Below are 20,031 nucleotides of genomic sequence, written 5' to 3' on the forward strand. Positions count from 1 at the left end.
TATTCATGCTACATGTTATTTTAGCTGTAATTGTCCAATTCTTTCACTGTTAGCAAGCTGCTGGATCATCACAGGGCTGAAATTAAGTTTTTAAGTAGATGCTCCAAACTGCTCATGTAGAAAGAAGATGTCTTGGAATCCTGTAAGTATGTTTAAACTTCTTATGTCAAATTTTCGCAGCAGTTACTTTAATTGCATATATTTCAGTGACAGGGTGGAATTTTATAGACTGGTAAAGAGCTTTAATGATTCCAAAAACATCAAAATGCAAAGACATAAACATTCATTGCATATTTTGCAAAATGCAGTCAGTTTGACAGATAAATTTATAATAAACCTAAGGACCATGGCCATTTTCAGGGCAGAGGGACTTCCCAGAGAGAAAAGGACTTGGGGGTGGGCTGTGATCATTGTTTTGCTGAGACGGACAGCAATCCTGCTTCTTGGAGCTAGTGCTACCAGCTGCAGCAGAGGAGCTGCTTCTGCACTTACTCTGTAATAAATGCATATGCTCTGAGCTCATGCCTTTGCCATCATGCTAGGATGCTGCCTGCTGTGTTAATCCACCAGTAAAGAGACCTCAGGTCATGCAATAATATGTGCCTTTACCGTCTGCCAGTACCCCCAGGACTGGCTATTAATTTTCGAGTTGTTGAATTTTCATTTAATGTACTGCAGCTCTCTGAAGCATGGTGAGTTTCTTTAACCATTAAAGCAGTAAGCTGTATATATAAAATAATAACCAGATGATGATGTGTAAATAAGACATAACACTGCCTTTCACAGGAAGAACCACTGGATGGGAGATTATTTACATTTCTGTACAGTGGCAACTTGACTCAAAGGAGGATGATGATGATGATGGCTGTAGAACCGTTTGCTACTTCCACCGAGAACTCGGTGCACAGGTTACTCCGTCAGTGCCCTGTAGAGAGCCGCGACCAAGGGCATCGCCGGGGCCAGGGATTTGGGCTGGTGACAGCCTGAAGCCGAGAGGAGAAATACGCGTTATCTAAGCGCTGGTCCCGCCGGGACGTGCCCACTCGCCCCTACCGCCGGTCAAAGCCTGCGAGCGCGGAACCTGCGGTCTCTGCCGCGGCCGCGGTGCTTTTCTGCCTCGGGTTCGGGTGTGTGTGCGGGCTTGCTGGGGGGCATGCCTGCCTACTTTCCCGCCTACGTCTCCGGAGGGAGACAGGGAGGAGGGAGCAGCCGAGAGGAGACAAGAAGGAAAAAGAAGAAAAAAAACCCCATACACTCGCGCTCTGCATGCCCTGGCGCATTTCACAGCGCAGCACGGCGCATCGGCCGCCTCCCGCCCGTCCCCCCCGGGGCGCTCCGCGGCCGCGCAGAGCCGCCCGCGGCCGCCGAGCCTGCGCCGCTCGCGTCTGGGCGGCGCGCAATTCCCGCGGCTGCCCTTTGCGCGCCCGGCACTCCGCCTGCCTCCAGCACGGCTTTAGGGACTGCGGCTGCAGGGGTGTGCTCCCTCTCCTGGGGACGAACGAGGGGATGGCGGATGCCCCCTTCCCCGCGGCTAGGGCCGCCCCCCTCCAAATCTCCATCGTGCCAGACGCGGAGACGCGCAGCCCCGCGGGTGTCCGTGCGCATCCCCCGGCGCTTCTTCTCCCGGCTGCGGGTCTCCGCTAGGCAGGCAGGACCGGACTGCCTGCCTCTCTGAGAGTCGTCCTCTGAGTAGCTTCAGAAATAGAAATATTTAAATGTATATGTGTAGCTTTAAACATGTATTTAACATTTTACACATTTCGCCTATTTATATTTACATGTATATGTATATACGTAAGGTCTATTTCATTTCCCTCTTTGGAGAAAAATACCAAATCCATGCCACCCTTTCTCCCAGGCATGTTTCCCTTCTAGTAAAGGAGGCTCCACCTCTGCTAGGGATTGATTCGTCCAGCAGTTTTTAGGATAATTTATGAAGCAACCTGATGAGCCTATTGGGCGAGTTGCTCGGTCCTTGCAGAGTGGATTTCTACCTGTTTGGGTGTTTTATTTTATTTTTTTTTCCCCCCTTCCCCTCCCCTCTCCTCTCTCTGCCTGCCGAGTGCCGGGGGGTGGTGGGATCGGTAGGGTCGCAATTTCCCAGGCTCTCCGGAGAAAACTCGGGCAAGGGAGAGCGCCTTCACGCTCATGGATGCATGGGGGGGCCCCGCACCCCGCTGGATCCGCCGCCGCGGGGCCCGGCTGCTGCTGCTGCTGCTGACCGTGCGCCTGGGGAGCGGGTGAGTACGGCGGGGCCCCGCACCTGCCCCCGCCGGCGCTCGCTACCTGCGCATCGCGCCCCAGGCTGAGCTCAGGGGCTCCGGGAGGGGGCAGGGGTAGGAGCAGGAGGGGCGGCGTGTTGCGCCGCCAAACTTCAAGCAGAAAAGGTGTCGGTGCTGCCGCTGTGGCTCCCGCGGGCGGCTGCGGCGGGAGCTGGCTCCGGCAAAGTAAAACTTCAGCCGCATCCCATTTGTTCGCTGGGCGGGTTGGTGAGTCCAGGCTCGGCTCGGTGCTGGAAAAGTCTCCCCATGCCGAGGGAGGCCCGGTGCCCCGAGCTCCCCGCGCGGTGCCGCCCGTCCCCGCCGGCGGCTGCGGGGAGAGGGGCCGGGAGCGCGGCTGGCGCTGCCGCTCCTGCGGGTGCGGGTGCTGGTGCGGGTGCGGGGCACCCACAGCGGCAGCGGGACCTGTGCGGGGGCCCCCGCCCGGCACCGGCTCCTGCCGCTGCAGCGCTCGGGAGAGGGATCGGCCTCACGCGTGGGATGGAGCAGGGCAGATGCTCAAGTCCCAGAAGTTGGAAACGTGCTTTTTAAGGGAGAGTTAGAAAATTGAGCTGGAGACCTCTGAAGAAACAACAGTTTGGTACGGCTGTGTGTACATGTGTTATTAGTACCCATAACAACGAAAAGCAATGTGATGATTCAACTCCATTGATGATGCAGAACTAATGTGAACCATTCCACAGGTTACACTCATAAAATTCACAAAGCAGCACTTTAGGTATATATAAAGGGTATTTGACTGTTGCTCAGTGTGTGTCTTTTAAAGTGTGTCTTTTAAAGAAAGACAAAGTTATCATTCTAGAGGATATTAAAATGTGTAGTGTAAAGGCTGGCAGAAAAAAGGGAAAAAAATCTGTTAAACATTTTTTAAAGTCCATCATACTCTAGACCCCTTCCCCACACTGAATGACATGCGAGGTACATTGATCTCATCACATCTCTCATCTTCAGAAGGCTGCTGTGTTATCCTAGTAGAAAACCACTGATTATATTTTTCTTAACCTGTGTCTTTTAAAACCTTGATAAATTATGGAAATGTTTTTCAAAGGCATTGATGAAAATGATACCAGTGCAGCTGTGCATCTTCAGAATGTTTCTTAATGATCATAGTGTACCTCAGGTGTGAAAGAAATTATCAAGTGGTTTGAGAGGAAAGAATATGCATGGTAATTTATCAGTTCAAAGACTTTGTTACAAAGGAGAACTAGCTAAAAAATTGTTATTTTGCTTTGCTTGTCAGACTGTGGTTGGGATTATAAAACTAGGTGTAGATTGCTATGGATGCATCTTATTAACATTATCATTTATAAATAAGTTGATAAGAGGTGAGAAATAAAGGTAACTTACATGTATTGTTTCGTTCTGTGTTCCAGGACATCTCAGATAAAAGGGAACCTTTGGTATGAATATCCATGTGTCTGAATCAACTGTTTTCAGCCTTGACTTTTTTTCAGAGGCTACATGAAAAAATGGTATTTGAAAGATTCCCCCCCTCCTTTTTTTTCCATTTAAGTGACCTCAAATGGACATGTGTTGCAGATCATGATTCCCTGGTGTGTAGTGCATTGCAGTTCATGGGTGCTTGTGGGGATCTTAAGACCTCTGGCACTCTTTAAAGTCTGCTACAAAGTAGGATGGAAATACTATTTTTCTGCTTCTTTGGATGCCTCTCTATAGTTTCAGCCCAAGATTTTCCTTAAAGCTCAAACTAAAACACAGGAGTAATGGTCTACTCCCAAGAGTAGACCAGGCTGTACCAACTCTGCCAGTTGTTCTGAAACTATCTTGCAGGAGCCAGTCTGCCTTTTCAACACATATTTTTAAAAGGATGCAAATTGCATCATTATTGGTACGCACGTATACACAAAGTACTTTGTGCTGAGTATGAATAAAGTTGCTTCAGCTGCAGCAAATGTAGCTAAAACCTAAGCAAGAGCACTGGAAGTTGAGCCCAACCAAGAGTTTATTCTTTTAAGATACTGCCCCAAAAGCTGTTCCATGACATTACACCAAACTTCCCACACCAAAGTGTGGGAACTCTTTCCCATGAAGCAGTTGTTTACCTCCAGTTCTTCACCTTCAGCACTAATAGATCAGAATGGCCAGTACACTTGATTTAATTTCATGGGTCAGTATTTTGAAGGACTACTTTTGTCAATCACAGATATCTCTTCTATAGCAGAAATTGGGCTGTGAGCCTTTCTGCAAGATGTGTGCAGGGAAAGAGTACTTTCCCAACAGTCACTGCAGTCTTAAATGCTTGACAAACCCATTATTCTTGTTGAATTCAAATAAACAGATAATTGATAGGCACAGCATAAGAACTGACAATATAATTACCGTTATTTTCCTAGTTCCACCCATACAGGTACACCATAACTGTAACTTTTCTTCTAATTTATACTTCTTTAAATGGTATGTGCTGGTCAGCATGCTTATAAGTATATTTTAAGCTTAGCTTAATTTTGGCCATATCTTCCATTTAGTTTTGTAATCTGATGTTTTAAAAGCAATTATAAATGTTCTATTGAAATGCAACTGTCAGCAAATACAAATGTCAACCAATATTTTCTTTTCAAAGTATCTGTTAGGAAAATATATAATACAGCCTACGTTTTCCTCTCATATAAATTCCTGGATCAGAGTTAAGCCTGTCATAACAGTGTTGGTTTCTTAGTGCTTGATAATAGTGATTTACTGTTTCATTTGAACATCTGTGATGTTTATTCATGATTATCCTCACTCCTATGTACTTTGTTCATGATGTGACAACAAAGAAGTTCTTATTCAGCAGTCCCAGTGGTTTAAAATGCAGTTTTATTTTATTGAAAGTTTGTTAATATTTTCTTTTGTTGGTGTAAATTTAAAGAGACCTAAATATTGAGAAGTACTTATATTCTTTGCACATAATCTTCTTACAGCAGTTTCAAGGAAACCTTCAAGCTCTGTCAATCTCTTAAATAAAGAAAAGGCTCTCAGCAAATTGAAACAAATTTTCATTTACTCTTAGCTTTCTGTTTGTTAAATATGCCTGATGTTAAAAAAAACACCTTTGCTGCAAATTCAAGCCTTTTTGAGCTGGACAGAAAAGTTTACAGGTGAGCACTTGTTGAGCTTGTTCAACTTCTTTTCCTGAATACAGAAGTCTGTGTACAGAGTAGATTACAAGAGGATCAGAACAGTGAGGTGTCTTTTCTTTGAAGCTCTAGACAAACTGTATAAATCTGGGTCAAAGAGAACCTAGTAGGTAGGATGACTTAAATGGACTAGGTGTGTGCACTGTTGGAAAGTGAGTTGCTTTGGTTTGGGCTATCATATATATATAAACTGAAACAGTCATTTGTGTTCAATTCACAGAAAAACAAAAGTGATCATCTCAAACCCCTTTTTATGTAGTTCCATTTATAGTAGGAGAGAGTAGCACTTTTTGAATTACCTGCATAACTCTTTCTTGCACTTCATCCTAAATTGATCATGTGCATGAGTAAAATAACATTATTGTAACTTATTTGCTAAAGAGCAGCAGAGTCATGTACTAATTACAAATGACTGTAACACATTGACAGGAACATTTCAAAGGCTGGTGAATGACAATAACTTTTATTTCTTAACAATTTCTCTGAATAGTAATAATTTGTACAGAGTAATTCAGATGCAGTTGAATTAATCTGAAGAAGACACAGAAGTCCCTATTTGGCATTTTTACATGTGCAAAAATTATTTAAGACTAAACTAACTAACTAACTAACTAACTAACTAACTAAATAAATAAATAAATAAATATGTATATGTATATATATATATGTAAATTAACCTAAAATGGTAAATCATGAAGCAGCACTGAACTAGAAAAGGTAACTGGGGAGACTAGGACTGTCATCAGGAGTTCAGCAGAACAGAACTTATTTCAAAGAGGAGGGCAATTTCAGTGATATGGATATGATGAAAATAAATAGTTTCTAAAATATGCTTTAATTGGGGATTTTCCAGTCAGTAGGATTTGTTGAGATAATCTGGTCTTATATAAGAATGTATAAGAGGCTAAACAAAACTGGAGAATTTAGCCTGTTGTCTCTATCACATTTGCTCCTTCAGTTTAACTAAGTCCTTGCATCCAGACTTGATGAGGAGGAATCTGATGAGATATTATACAGTATTTCTAGTCTGAGGTTTCTCTGGCTTCCAGACAGTGGATCTCCTGTTCTCAGTGTAACCTGTTACGCCTAGCTCAGCCACTGGATTCCCAAGTCCATCTCTTTGTGGGGAAATCCATGTCTTCTTTTATACTTCTGCTTCTACAGGGTAGCCTCAAGATACAGACCAATGGCTGCAGCTGTTCTTCAGGAGCAGAGTGTGGTCTGCATCCATCTGCTCTTCAACAAGATAACCAGTCATCAAAGCTTCTCCTTGTTCTGACTGCCTCTGCCAAGGACTCAGAGCATCTCAAGTGAATCCTGACAATTCTTAAAGGAATCAGCATTTTGATCAAAAAAACGTCCTGGTGCCTTTCTCTTTCCAGCCTAGTCTTTCATAATATGTTGTGGAAACCTCCTCACCTCAGGGTGACAGGAAGCTCCAGTGCGGTTAGATTCCAAGCAGTTGTTGCAGGATGAATGATTTAGTCCCAAATGAAAGTTGTGTACAAATGTGTCACAGCTGGAGACACTCTGTGCAGAGTGGAAATGTCCACTGAATTGGGTTTACCCATGCTGCAGTCATATGAACTCATCTTCGAGTTGATATGACTCGAAGATGTCAGGGACGTGACACCTTCGAGTCCCTGGTACATGTGGTTTAAAAAACAACTTGATAGCTGCTTGCATTCTTCCCTCACATGAGTAAACTGAGATACCTGCATTTCTTCAGAAAATATTTAATTATTTGCTTGACCACTTTTAAGTGCTTTCCGTTTTTTTGTCTGAAGAAGAGACACACACAGAATATTGCTTCACTGCTACTTTGTACTGCTCAGATACTGTCTCACAGGATTAGCTCCAGTACTGTTCAGGTGTAACTCCTGTTCTTTTTGCCTTGGTTGCCAAATCCTTTTCTGTGTCACTGCATTCGTGTCTGGTAAGGTGTGAATGGCTGATTCTGTGCTTCTGAATTTATATGCAGCAATTTTTATTTGTTTTAAGGACGACAGACAGGATAGAAAAAAGGGATAGAAAAAATCTACCTCAGATTTTTTCTGACACATCCCCTTTGGATTAAATTATTTGATGTCTCAAATAGATTGTTAGTCCTTTCCTTTAATGTGGTTTTCTTCTTGTTTAAGGCAGTGTACCATGAGGGATTAAGTGTTATTATTGGTAGTAGTAATGTAGTATTATTGTCCAGGTTTTCTTTCTAAATAAAGTTTGACTGGATAGAATTTACATTAGTAAAAATTGTAACATGAAGTGTTCTTTTAGGTGGTAAACTGTCAGTGTAAGTCACAATTTTTTTTTTAATTTCAGTGTCTAATGTTAATTTTGCATGATAGAATAAATTATGTAGATTTTTCTTACGATAAAGTGTCCTAATTGTTTTCTCTGGAGGAGAACAGTTCTCAATATCATCACCATACAGCCATTGGATAGGGATTGGGTGGTGTCAGACTTGCTGCAGGTGACTTATGGACCTGGTTCTTGCTTTGCCAGTGAGAGCCATCCAGCTGATGGCCTGTGGGTTGTGTCCAACAGGGGACAACTCTGACTACCATAAATTTTAGTCACTATCTAACAAGAGGTGTAATTCTTCTATTTTAAAGATATGTGTAATGTAATACACAACATCAGAGAAGATGATTTTGTGCATAGAGAGACAACAAGCTTTTGATTACATGGTTTAGGTATTTCCATTAGTCCTTACAGAGTATATTCACCTTTCTATACAATTATTCATTAACTTAACTGACCTTTAGATTAGTCCATAATTGCCTAATTTTACACTAAAATTTCAGTAGAACCTATTAATTATATTTCTAGTGGGTACATGTTGTCATTGCCTAGTTATTGTAGTTGCATGGCTTTTTCTGTAATTTCAAGCTAAATTTACTTGTTATGCTGCAATTACAGCGTGCAATTCAGTGCAAGTCTCTGGTTCTGTTGCTGCTTCAGTCCATGCATATTTCTTTGTTTCTTGTGGGAGGACGACAGCACCTGCTCACATGTGTAGCAGAGTTTGGAACTATTTCAGATAAGTTTGGTTTTGTGAAGAGTTGTAGTAGATTTCTTGTCACCTGAAGATTTTGTAAGAAATATGTGATGAATTGTGTTAAAACAAATGTTCAAATGGATATGCTGAAATACCATCAGCTTAAATGACTGGAAATGCCTTATAAAGGATTGCACATTTGATATATTTTTTGAGATGCTGGTGATATTTTAAGGTAGAAAATTGACTTTGCAATTTCGTGAATTTTATAGTTATTGTGGGATAGCATTTTATTAGGTTGACATCTTTATTTTGAGGTTATGGTTCTCAGCATTCATTTATCAAAGGTTTGTTTTAAGTCTAGTTTCACTGTGGAAAGTGTATCTTAGATCAAAGCACTTAGCCCATCAACAGTGTATTGCTCATTTTGAATTGGATGGCAATTAACCTTTCATCAGTCAAGTGTAGATAATGTGTGAATGGTGTGCTGATGTGTGACACATGGATTTATGTGTTCCTGTCTTTGTGTCTTTGTGTGATGATAAGTCTGAAGCTTCCAGGAGATCTGGCACTGCCATGGTTAGTACGTGTTTCACATATCCAGAGAAGTTATCAACACTGTTTCTTCCCTTAGAAATTTGGGGATATTTTGACCTTTATTTAATACCTCTTGTCCTTCTTCAGTTATATCTTCTTAGGTTTTATTATTTGCTTTGTTATCCTCTTACCTTCTGTTCAAGTCTTCATTTGTTCCCTGCTGCTTTGTCTAGATGAATAGTGCACTGTGGCTGTTTACCATCTGGTTGTTTGATTGAATGGTGTGGCCCAAAACCACAAAGAAGGTAAAACTCACCAACTGAGAAAACAGGATTGCACCTCAAGACCTGTGTTCAGTTCTGGGCCCCTCATTATGAGAAAAAACATTGGGGTGTCCAAAGTAGGGCAGTGGAGCTGGTGAAAGATCTAGAGGTTATCCAAAGTAGGGCAGTGGAGCTGGTGAAAGATCTAGAGGTTATCCAAAGTAGGGCAGTGGAGCTGGTGAAAGATCTAGAGGTTAAGTCCTATGAGGAGCAGCTGAGGGAGCTGGAGTTGTTTAGAAACAACCTGGAGAAAAGGAGGCTCAGAGGGCCCTACATACAACTGCCTGAAAGGAGGTTATAAAGTGGAGGTCAAACTCTTCTCTCAGGCAGCTAGACAGGACAAGAGGGAATGGCCTCAGACTGTGCCAGGGGAGGTTCAGGCTGGACATTGGGATGAATTTGTTCCTAGAAAGCATTGGAAGGGGCTGAGCTGGCTGGTGGTAGAGTCACTATCCCTGGAGGTGTTCAGGAAACAACTCTGTGGCACTTGATACCGTGGTCTAGTTGACAAGGTGATGATCAGTCAGAGGTTGGACTTGATGATCTCAGAGGTCTTTTCCAAACTATGATTCTGTGAAAAGACATCATACATGTTCTTCAAGTTTGTAATCAGAAGATGAAATAATTGCTGTAAGGAAAGAGAAGTGAGGACTGTGTCCTATTTCCTCCTTTCTCTGGGGTGGAGCAAGAACTGCTCAGAGCATCAGGAATAATGATTTTAGCATAATGTTTCTTGAAGAAATTTTTTTCCCCATCTTGAAATATTACTTTTTTACCAAGTTCATATGTTTGCAGAAAGGGCTGCTGTTCTGAGGGAGCAGGAGAGCCTGGGGTAATGGGTTGACAGGAACATTATAAAATTCATCAAGGATGAGTGGTAAAGTCTTGCATCTGAATGGAAGATGCAAGACTGCTCCATCCTGCTCCCCCTCAGCAGGACTGGAGCTAGCTAGCTGGGGAGCAGCTCTTCCTAAAGGACCTGGAGTGGCTGCTGGAGTGCGTGGCACCTTGGCAGCAGAGAGGGCCAGCAGCCTCCTGGGCTGTGGGATCAGGTACACATTCAGGAAGTTGAGGAAATTGACTGTCTCCCTCTGCTCAACCCTTGTGAAACTGCATGTAGATCCTGCATCCAGTTTGGGGTTTAAACTGGAGGGAGCTCAGGAGAGGGCTACCAAGCTGGTCAAGCAGGAGCACCTGTCCTAAGAGGCAAGGGCTGATCTGACTGGAGGAAATATGGCTTGGTGTGGATTCAGCATTAGTCCCCAGCTTTTTCTAGGAGACAATCCAGGAAACAGAGGTAGGCACTTCCTAGTGGTGCATGGTAAGAAAATGAGAAACAATGGTGATGAATTGCAACAGGGAAGTCTCAACTAGATACAAAGAAAAAAATCTCTAGGAAGATAATTAAACAGCAGAACAAGATGTCCAGTGAAGGCTTTGGATGTCTTTCCATGGAATTTTATATACCAGGTGGATTAGGCAAGCACGCTGGTCTAAATTCAGAATCAGCCCTTTGATTAGAAGTAAACTTCTCAAGTTCCCTTCTAAATTTTGTGTGAAAACCAATAATTTCCCTGGAAAAATGCAGAAATCAGCTTGTATTTTTTGTTTTGTTTTGCTACTTGTGCAAAGTGGTGGCTCGGTATTGTGTAGCACAAATAGGGGGTTGTAGAAACAGGTAGTTTTCTGCCTCAGGTCTACAAAACTGAATATTTTTGTCATCACATATGGAGATAAAGACATGGTCAAAGTAAGAATGCAATACTAATCAAGCCGAATATGTTTGAGAATCCAGCAGCTCTGAAGTGGTGCAGAGAATTACCTGTACTTGGCTAGACAGATGTGAGGAAAATTGTCAATTGATTTCTGGACTGCAGCTTGATAGGAGTAGAGGCAGCAGTTATACTGGTCTGACCATATCAGTGTTTGGATGAACTTTCAAGGAGAGAAGACAAACTTTGTATTATGTGAGAAGACTGATGGATAAAGAATAGCTGAGACACTTTGAGTCTTTATGACAATTTTGTGAGATCTGCAAAATCCATTTGAATTAATAGCATTTGACCAGTGTAATTTCAAACAGCATGCAGCATTATGTGAAAATTGAGTTGGAGAAGAGCAATTTGTGTGGATCTCAGAACAAAATTGTTCTCCTGGAAGATAGCTTTAATAGTATCTGTTGTTCCTCTTGTTAAAAATCCACATTTCTAGAAATATTCTTGTGGCTTTATTCAGTGCTCAGAGTTATGTCTGGTTGTATTGTTCAGTAATTTTGACTTAGTTTTTAATACATGAGTGTCACAAAGTTGTTGAAGATTTTATGAGAAATGCGATAATGCTTTTTAGTGAAGGTATCACTGCAATTAAAATCAGTTGGACTGAAAATGTTTAATATCCTTCAGAGATAGTTAGAGAAAGTGTTTAATATCTTTCAGAGATGTGCTTCAAAGATGTAATGACTCAAAAGATCGTAATCATGCAATACATGTGATGTGTATGAAGATATCACAAGGTTAATAGTCCAAACACTCAGATACGTAGGCAACATTTTGTGTTATAGGGAGTGAACACCAGAGGTGCATGTTTTTATTCTGTTATTGCTATGATTGTTCATTTTTTTGCAACAAAGCTTATTTAATACCAAGTGAACTTCCCTATGTAGCTTATACTTCTAATCTAGTGTTCAAATGTTTTTGTGTAAGAATTCCTAATATTTTTGCCACACTCTTCCCTGATAATTTATGTCCAAATTAATCCCTTCAGTAAACACCAAGGAAGAAGAAGGGAAAGAAGAAACAGGGCAGAAAATTATAAATGATCAGACAAATATGAAATAAAAGAGCACAAGGCACTATGTGTATTCAGAAGAATCAACTGAACAATATTTGGTCGGTGTACTGGAAAAAAAAGATATAGGGAATAAGTAAAACACACTTCAGTGGGAGAGAAAAATACATTTTTACACACAAAAGGATATGCCCAAGTCTGGCAAGACAGACAGGCAGGAAGTTGATGAAAACATGAGATGGAATAGATGGGGGAAAAGAGATTTTCGTTAAGAGACTGTCTAAAGCAGTTTAGGAAGGATAAAAAAGAAGGACTATAATATCAGTGGCTCAATATCCCACAGGATTACGAGGAGTAAGTAATGCTTTTTGGACACCTGTTTTCAGTAGCTGTATTTTTTTGCTTGCAGTTACTTTTATTTTCCCAGAAAATTTCTGTGACACAGAAAGCATATCCTTGAAGATGCTGATGATGAAATGCAAGAGTTCACTTCCACAGAATTCTAATGGAACTGATGACTATGAAGTCAGCCATAAAGTCTGAAAGATAAGTCTTGAGAGATATTTAAACCAATCACTACTGACAGCTAGCAGTGATAGTGAGCTTTCAAGCCTTTTCTAGAAAAATGGAATTGAGTTCTATTTTATGAGTCATGACTGTGTGGTCCTAATTATTCTTGCTATTTGAGAGTAGTATTTGCATACTTGAAGGAGTGCTGGTAAATTCTCAGCTTCTGAGGTACTACCAGTCTATCTGACATCCATGTTTTATCTTAAGGAGATTCACGAACATATGCAAATATATAATTTAAATTTCTGACATGAGAGTAATTACTCATTCCTTCCATATTGAAGTTGCATTTTTCTCTGTATTTAAGGAACTTTGCTCTGCTTCAGGCATTTCTTAAACTTATCATCCTGCCAGAGTTCAGATTTTCATCTACACCTGTTCCTATGCCTGGTCATTCACATGACTAAGTACTTGCATTTTTGTCTTCTGAACTAGAATCATCACCAGCCTCTCTACAAATGTCTGACTTTGGACACTGGTGTGTCAGTGACCATGTTTAGCTTTTCAGCAGAGCTTTAGGTCTTTTTTCATGTGTGGAATTTGACTAGGTCAGGTGAGCTCTGACCTCACATTGCTGGGGCCATGAAATACACTTTACCACATACAAGCATATAATGTTTGGTGTTCTGGAGCAAGCTAGTGTCTGGTTAGATGATCTTTTGGAAAACTTCCCTGGGATCCTTACCTGTCTTGACTGACTTGTTATGAAGGCCAGTCTGGTTAAATGCACTATTTTGACAAATGTGTGTAGCAGTATATTTTGTCATGTTAACACTTCAAGAAACATTTTTTTTGTTTTGGTTTTTTTTTGGGGGGGTTTTTTTAAGTAATACAAAATAAAGGTTAAATTGCATTATATTTAGACAAAGGTTGTGTCCTGGGGAGCACAGCCAATGAATAACAGCTCTGCTATGGCATGTTTCATCATGTAGGTAAGTGTCACTGTGCCCTCCCCCTGTGTAGGTAAAACTCCTGAAGCAGCTGAAGATCCTCAGGTAAATGGAGTTACACAACTAACCTTACTGTTTTCATTCACATCTGTAAGGCAACAAGGAAAGAAGTGTATTTGTTTTAGCTCTGTCAGCATAGAAATTACCTGAAACATTCACTTTCCTCCTTATTTATTTATTAAATAATCATCAGATTATTTCTTGTACAGAAGGATCACTATCTCCAAATACATAAGGATCACTATTTCCCTATGAAGGTTGTCTAAACCTCAAGGATACCAAGAGCTTGATTGAGTTGCTTGTGCACAGACTTAAAGCTTCAGCAGAGATAAGTCAGGTTCCTTGACAAGTCTTTTCTTGACTTTTCCAGAGGTCTACAGGTTCCCTGTAAATCAGTCCATCTTGGAAAACTGGATATCCTTCTGTGTGTTGGATAGGAATAGGAGCCTGGGAGTGGACAACTAAATTGATGCTTTGCTATACTTAAATACTCTCACTTATGCCATACATGTACTTCTGTGTGTAATACTTTGACATGCATGATGCAAATAGCAGTCAGAACACTTTCACTATATTAATTTTTCTTCCAATTCATTGCATAACTTGACAGATGTTAATTGCAGCACAAAGGTCACCTGACTGATTTTTCTCATATTTAAAGGAGAACAAAAAGCTATGATATTAATGTCTGAAGAGAAGCACGTTGCCTGATGTTGAAAAGACTTATTTAGTCTTTACTCACTTGTGCCCAGAGATTTATTAGTCATGGTAATGTCTCCAATTAGTTGAAGGACAGAGAGCATAATGGGGGCACTTTTTGCCTAATTGCTGGTAGCTGTGTACGTGCAGTTTACTGTTGAGTTTATGAGGGTAGCTGAAGTGTTACAACAACAAGCATCTTAAGAGGTGAGGTCTCTTCCTTATTTATAAAATCATTAGAATTAGCACCTGCATTAATAGACATAAAGTAGCACTGTGCCATGGAACAGAAATATTTTAATGCTTGATGATGTATTTTTGTTCTAAATCAACATCTCTCCAGACATTCTGAAAAAGACAGTGAGTGAACTTAGCTGGAACAAATATATTTTACAGTAAATGGAGAGGTGATCAAGTATTATGTTCTGTGTATAGTGAAATAACCTTTAGATGAGCTTGGAAAGGAAAAGAATTCCTCTTTAATTAAGTTTGCTGTTCTTTTTGGGGTTGTGAAAGAGACAGGATAGTGTTACCATTAATATGGGAGTGGAGTTAATTGAGATTAATCTTCATAGGTTTTTTAGATTTATTTTAATGGTAAAGAAGTATAAAAGGTCCTCAGTCCAAGTTAACTGTCACTAAATAATTGAATGGCATACCTGAGTTTAACATTTTATTTTCTGGTTTAGAATGAAGTTTGCTGCCTTCTGTTTTTCCTTCTGTCCCATTCCAGACCCTGGAGAAAATGCTGGAGATACACAAAAGCTTGGTAAAAGATTGACAGTTTTGACCCATCTTGTTTTCTAAGGTGAATGTTTCTTTATAGAACACGGTCTAGCAAGGTTGATTAACTGATAACACCATCTCAACTGATCCTGCAGGCTTTTTACACCCAAAGGGATTTCTATCTTTAAAACAAACCAATTCAAATCTGTTTAGCATGGCAAATATTGGTAATTCAGATTCCTGGAAGTGAATATGTACACAGTGCCTGTCCTGTTACCTTCACATGACTAGGTGCTCTTTTGAGGGAGCTTTGTGCAACTCCCCCCAAACCAACTGGATTGACAATTCAAGTTTGCAGGTGGTGTGCTCTGCTCCACTGAAGGGTGTACAAAAGACTCTCTGTATATTCTGGTCACTTCCTTCTTCCACCCAGTATCATTCATTCTTACCACAGTCTTGTTGCTGCACGTCAGTGGCTGTGGTTTAGGAATCAGAACTGTAGAACTGGGTGCCATCAGCATTTCAGAGGTATTATAGTCTTTGCTGCCCACTTGGTGATCTTGGGTGCATTTTAAAGACAAGTTTAGAAGATGGTATTTAGGCAGTGAGATGGATTAGTCTCAGTCAATCACCTCTGAAAAGGCTTGTAAGATAGGAATAGAGTGAGAATAGCTGTTTTCACCATGTAGAACAGCCATAGTTCAGGTCTTCCACATTTGGTTGCATTATTTGATTCATGTTGGTTTCTTTGGCAGTTTAGCAAATGGGTTAGTGAGTCACAAGCTCTTGTTGGCCTTGTGTACTAGTGTAGAAGTCAATTGTGTTTCTTTTCATGTGGTTGGACCTTTTTCCAGGGTACAATATTTCCTAGATAAAATCAAATAGTTCCATGTAAATAGTTAGAAATGCACATTTTAAACCAAGACTTACCAGACACCAAGTAAAGACATGTTGCCTCTAATAAAACTATCTTCTTAAATGGATTTATTTACTGGTACCTGGAAACTGATCAGCTGTTGGGATAGAATTTTTCCCTCTCCCCCTCGAACTGCATTAATAGCTTTCTGTAAGCCATAATTGTATACCTATTTGTAGTTCAGAGTTTTAAAATTGGAGAAGGACCAGAGATACTCCAGGTAAGTGAGATAGAAAATGGAAAAGTGAAAATCTGAAATCTGTTTTGATTTGCATTTTTTCTTCTTGTTAATTTCCAGTTTAAGTATATTAAATTGTAGAAAAGAGCCAAGTGGAGATCAGATTGCTCAGAGAGGTTGTGCAGCTTCCATTTTTGTATGTCTACAATAACCAGCCTGATCAAGCCATGAGCAACCTGCTCTGACCTCAGAGCAAGCCCTGCTTTGAGCAGGAGGCTGGACTAGAGACACCTCTCATGATCCCTTTCCAATGTGTTTTTTCCTGTGAATCCATAAATAAAACTAAGGACTCTATGAAATGTCAAGATATTCAAGTGAATGTGAGTTGAGGTGTTGTGGTTGTAACTCCTGTTTGGTTTAGGTGGTCATGGCATGACCTCTTGTACTTTCCATTTTTGGCTAAATCTCTGCTGTTTTAATAGCATTGTGGAAAAAACTTTAAAGCAGAACAGAGTAGTGTCATAATCACTTCAAATTCTCTGCACATAACTGGGCTGATCCAGAGAATCAGGTACCCTGTATATGTAAGGAATTCTGTTAATTTCACTATGCTTTCCACTGTTTATGGGATGGAAGACAAAAAGAAGAAGGTCAGTTTTGTGGTGATTGTGTGTCTTTCCTAACAGAGCTAGTTATAAATTAACTTTTAATTCATCATCATCCTAATGCCTCTGGGAAAAGGCTGGGATTGCGTCTGCACTCTGAGCAACTGTAAGTTAATTTATAAAGTAATTAGATGCCAAAAAGTGAAGGCAGACCATAAATAGATATAATAATAAAAATAATAAAAAAAAAGCTGTGTGGCAACAGCACATGAAAGAAATAGGTAGCTCTGAGGGAAAAAGAGTGTACATTTACAAAACTTAGCTTCCTAGTTTTAGTGCTTCCATTAGTGGGATCCTGCTAATGGGAAATGTTAAATATTTAATATCTGACATTTCTCTATGTAGTGCAGTAAAGATTAAGTATTTTATGGTGCATTTCAATTGAAAGGAATGAAAGCACTTTTCAGGCTGTTACAGGGAGGCTGTCAGTGAGCCTTGTATTTAGACTGTGTATTACTTTCTGCTATAATAGACTCTTTCAACTTGTTTGCAGCAAGCTAGGTATGAAAGCTCTGATATCTGAACAGTGCCTTTTGTTCATCCTCTGGGAACCTATTGGGCTGTGGCAAGGTTTCACTTCCCAAATGAAGCAGGCATGCCAAAACCACTGAGAGTTTCCACAGCCATAACAATTTTGATTTCCAGTGAGACTTGCTAGTGTTATCCAGGAGGTGATGCAAGGCCTTTCTATTACAGTCTGGTTTGAGACATTCCCACAAAGGGCTGCAATAAAAGGCAGGCATGCCTTCTCTCACTTTGTCCTTTTCTGACTTTTTCTGTTCTTTCTTCACATGGAACATACTGGTGGTCTTCTTTCCTGTAGTAAATTTTGCTGAAAATTTCCACTTTTAGTTGTGAGGGCAGCAGATGTCTGTGTAATTTAGAAGTCCCTAATAAAGAAGTAACGTTTCTAGTTTTGGTGTACAATGTGAATTGGCACAAAGATAGTAATTTAATTCCTTTCTTTTACTGGCATACTGTACTTGTGTTAACATTGGATCTGATTTATAGGGGCTGCATGTTTTCTGCAATTGCTAGCCAGAGCCCATTTGTGAAGGTAGGTTGTGTGGCTGTTAGTTACTGCTGTCATTCTCAAGCAGTTTGCTGGACCTCAAGCCCATAGCATTTCCTTGAAATAAACTGGATGAGTAATATAGATTGCAGTTTTTAGCACTGGAGGAATACTGGAGTCCATACTCATTTGATTGAAATGGAAAGAAAACTACTTTCAGGTATTCTTTCCCCTTTTAGTGATAGCTGAGTGAATGTGCAGATGCAACCAAGGTATTGCAATTTTTTTTTTATGATCTAGGGATTAACTATCTATTGCTGCTTATCTAATTAAAAGATAAGTAATAAATGAATATGTAGTTATTTTCCTTATACAATTGTTTCCTCTTGATAAAATAGGTAGCTAACAAATGGCTGAAAATGGTGTACCATTCCTTTCAGTTAACTGTACCATGTATACATTCAGATACATAATTGGCATGTGTCTGCAGCTTCTGCCTCTGCTAATGCTTAGTTGTAGCACATGGATGAAATGTTTGCTTGCTTAAAATGTGAATGGAGTTTAATCAGTATGCAAGTCTTATTTTTTTACATCATATAAAAGAGGCTACTAGGAAGGAGATTCTGTTGATGCTTTCTTAAGTAGCATACAACAGGTATGCTATTATGAAGATTAAGCATCACTTTGAACTATCAGCAGCTTGAAAAAGAAATGCATGTAGGGAAAAGCTTTGGAATTACACTTTTGTTTCAAAACAGGAACAGGCTGCTGGTAAGATGATGCCTGCTGCTGCTGCTTTTGTGGGTTTGACTCATGGCTTGAGTTTTTCTATATGGGTGATGTGTAAATGCCTCTATTAACACTGTATCTTGTGTTTTTCCCAATCTTGTTTTTTGGTTTTTTTTTTTTTTTTTAATCACACAACATAGAGCTGATAAAGCAGATGATGAGGACGATGAAGATCTAATGATGAATAAAACATGGGTCCTTGCACCAAAGATTCATGGTGGTGATGTAACTCACATACTGGACTCCTTACTTCAAGGATATGACAATAAACTTCGGCCAGATATTGGGGGTAAGCTTATAAAATGATTCAGTGGAATAGAAAATGTGAACTAGAGATGGTGTGCATTTTGTCAAAGATGGCAAAACTATGCTTACTGCAATATTTAAAACTCAATATAGCAAGCTAAATATAAGAGTAATAAAATACGGTCAGTTTCTGGAACTAGTAAAAAAAATGTTCTATGCAAGATAAGGCCTCATGTTCTATTTAAAATCTTTTTTTTTCTTATGGAAGGTACTGGGTTTGGGGGACAGTGAGCAATCTGTAATAAATCACTAAAAGGCAATTATAATTTGCTTTGTTTAACAAAGATCTTCTGTCAGAAAGAATTGTAGATATAAACCAGCCATGGTCATTTCAAAAATTGATCCTAAGTCTTTAGGACTTCATTAAAGAATTATCCCTAGACATTTTATTCTTACTGTAGGAAATTCATTGTGTCTATTTTGAGCAAATATAACTCAACTCAATTGTCTTTTTCCCTTTGCTAAGGTTCTGAAAAAAAAATTCAAGAGTTTAAAAATATAACTTAGGACCCATTTTTTAGGTGGAATATAGGAAGAAGAACTGCATTGCTATAGATCCAACTTGGCAGCTCTATGAATGCAATTTTGTCTTTCAATAGTCAAAGCATCAATTTGCATATAACTACTAAGCATAAATATTTGGAAGAATCTTGTTTTGAAAACGTGTAGTACATGAAACCTTGCCAGCTCCTTGTATGCAGGATCAAATAACAAAAACAATACATTTTCTCTGAGTTTGTTTCCTGAAATGTGAAGGAAGAGGTGGAGGACATAAGGATTTGTGATGTACCTGGCATTCCCCATCAAAGGAATGCCATGTAAGTCTGTAAGCTGTTTATACATTTAACAGCACAACAATCTAGACCTGTTTCATTTATGTAGGGGAAGAAAAAAACACAATCTCAAATTATGCATCTTCCTTTGAAAGCTTCTGACAAATTGTTTTCTTTCCCAAACTTCTTAGTTCTGTTTTATTGGTGACTGTTATCTTAGAGATGTTGGAAGGCAATAATTCTCTCCCTGTCATAATATAATCACATATGAATCTCATAAAGTTTGGTTTAAGTCTTTTCCTTCATGTTAATTTAATTGAATTAGTAAAAACATTTAGACAACACGAAAAGTCCTCCAGCATGTTTTTCCTTAAATTCTCAAT

The 20,031-nt window shown here is 39.9% G+C and overlaps 1 protein-coding gene across 1 annotated transcript in view; it reads left to right on the forward strand.

The window, feature by feature from the left end:
- Positions 1-2,148: 2,148 nt before the first annotated feature.
- The window catches only part of GABRG1 (gamma-aminobutyric acid type A receptor subunit gamma1), a 50,596-nt gene continuing 32,713 nt past the window's right edge, over positions 2,149-20,031 (forward strand). Inside the window, exons 1-2 of the mRNA XM_009100324.4 lie at positions 2,149-2,240; positions 18,710-18,858. Coding sequence (XP_009098572.1) covers positions 2,149-2,240; positions 18,710-18,858 — 241 coding nt within the window. The remainder of the gene's footprint in view (positions 2,241-18,709; positions 18,859-20,031) is intronic.

Source organism: Serinus canaria, chromosome 4, assembly GCF_022539315.1.
Source record: "Serinus canaria isolate serCan28SL12 chromosome 4, serCan2020, whole genome shotgun sequence".
NCBI lineage: Eukaryota > Metazoa > Chordata > Aves > Passeriformes > Fringillidae > Serinus > Serinus canaria.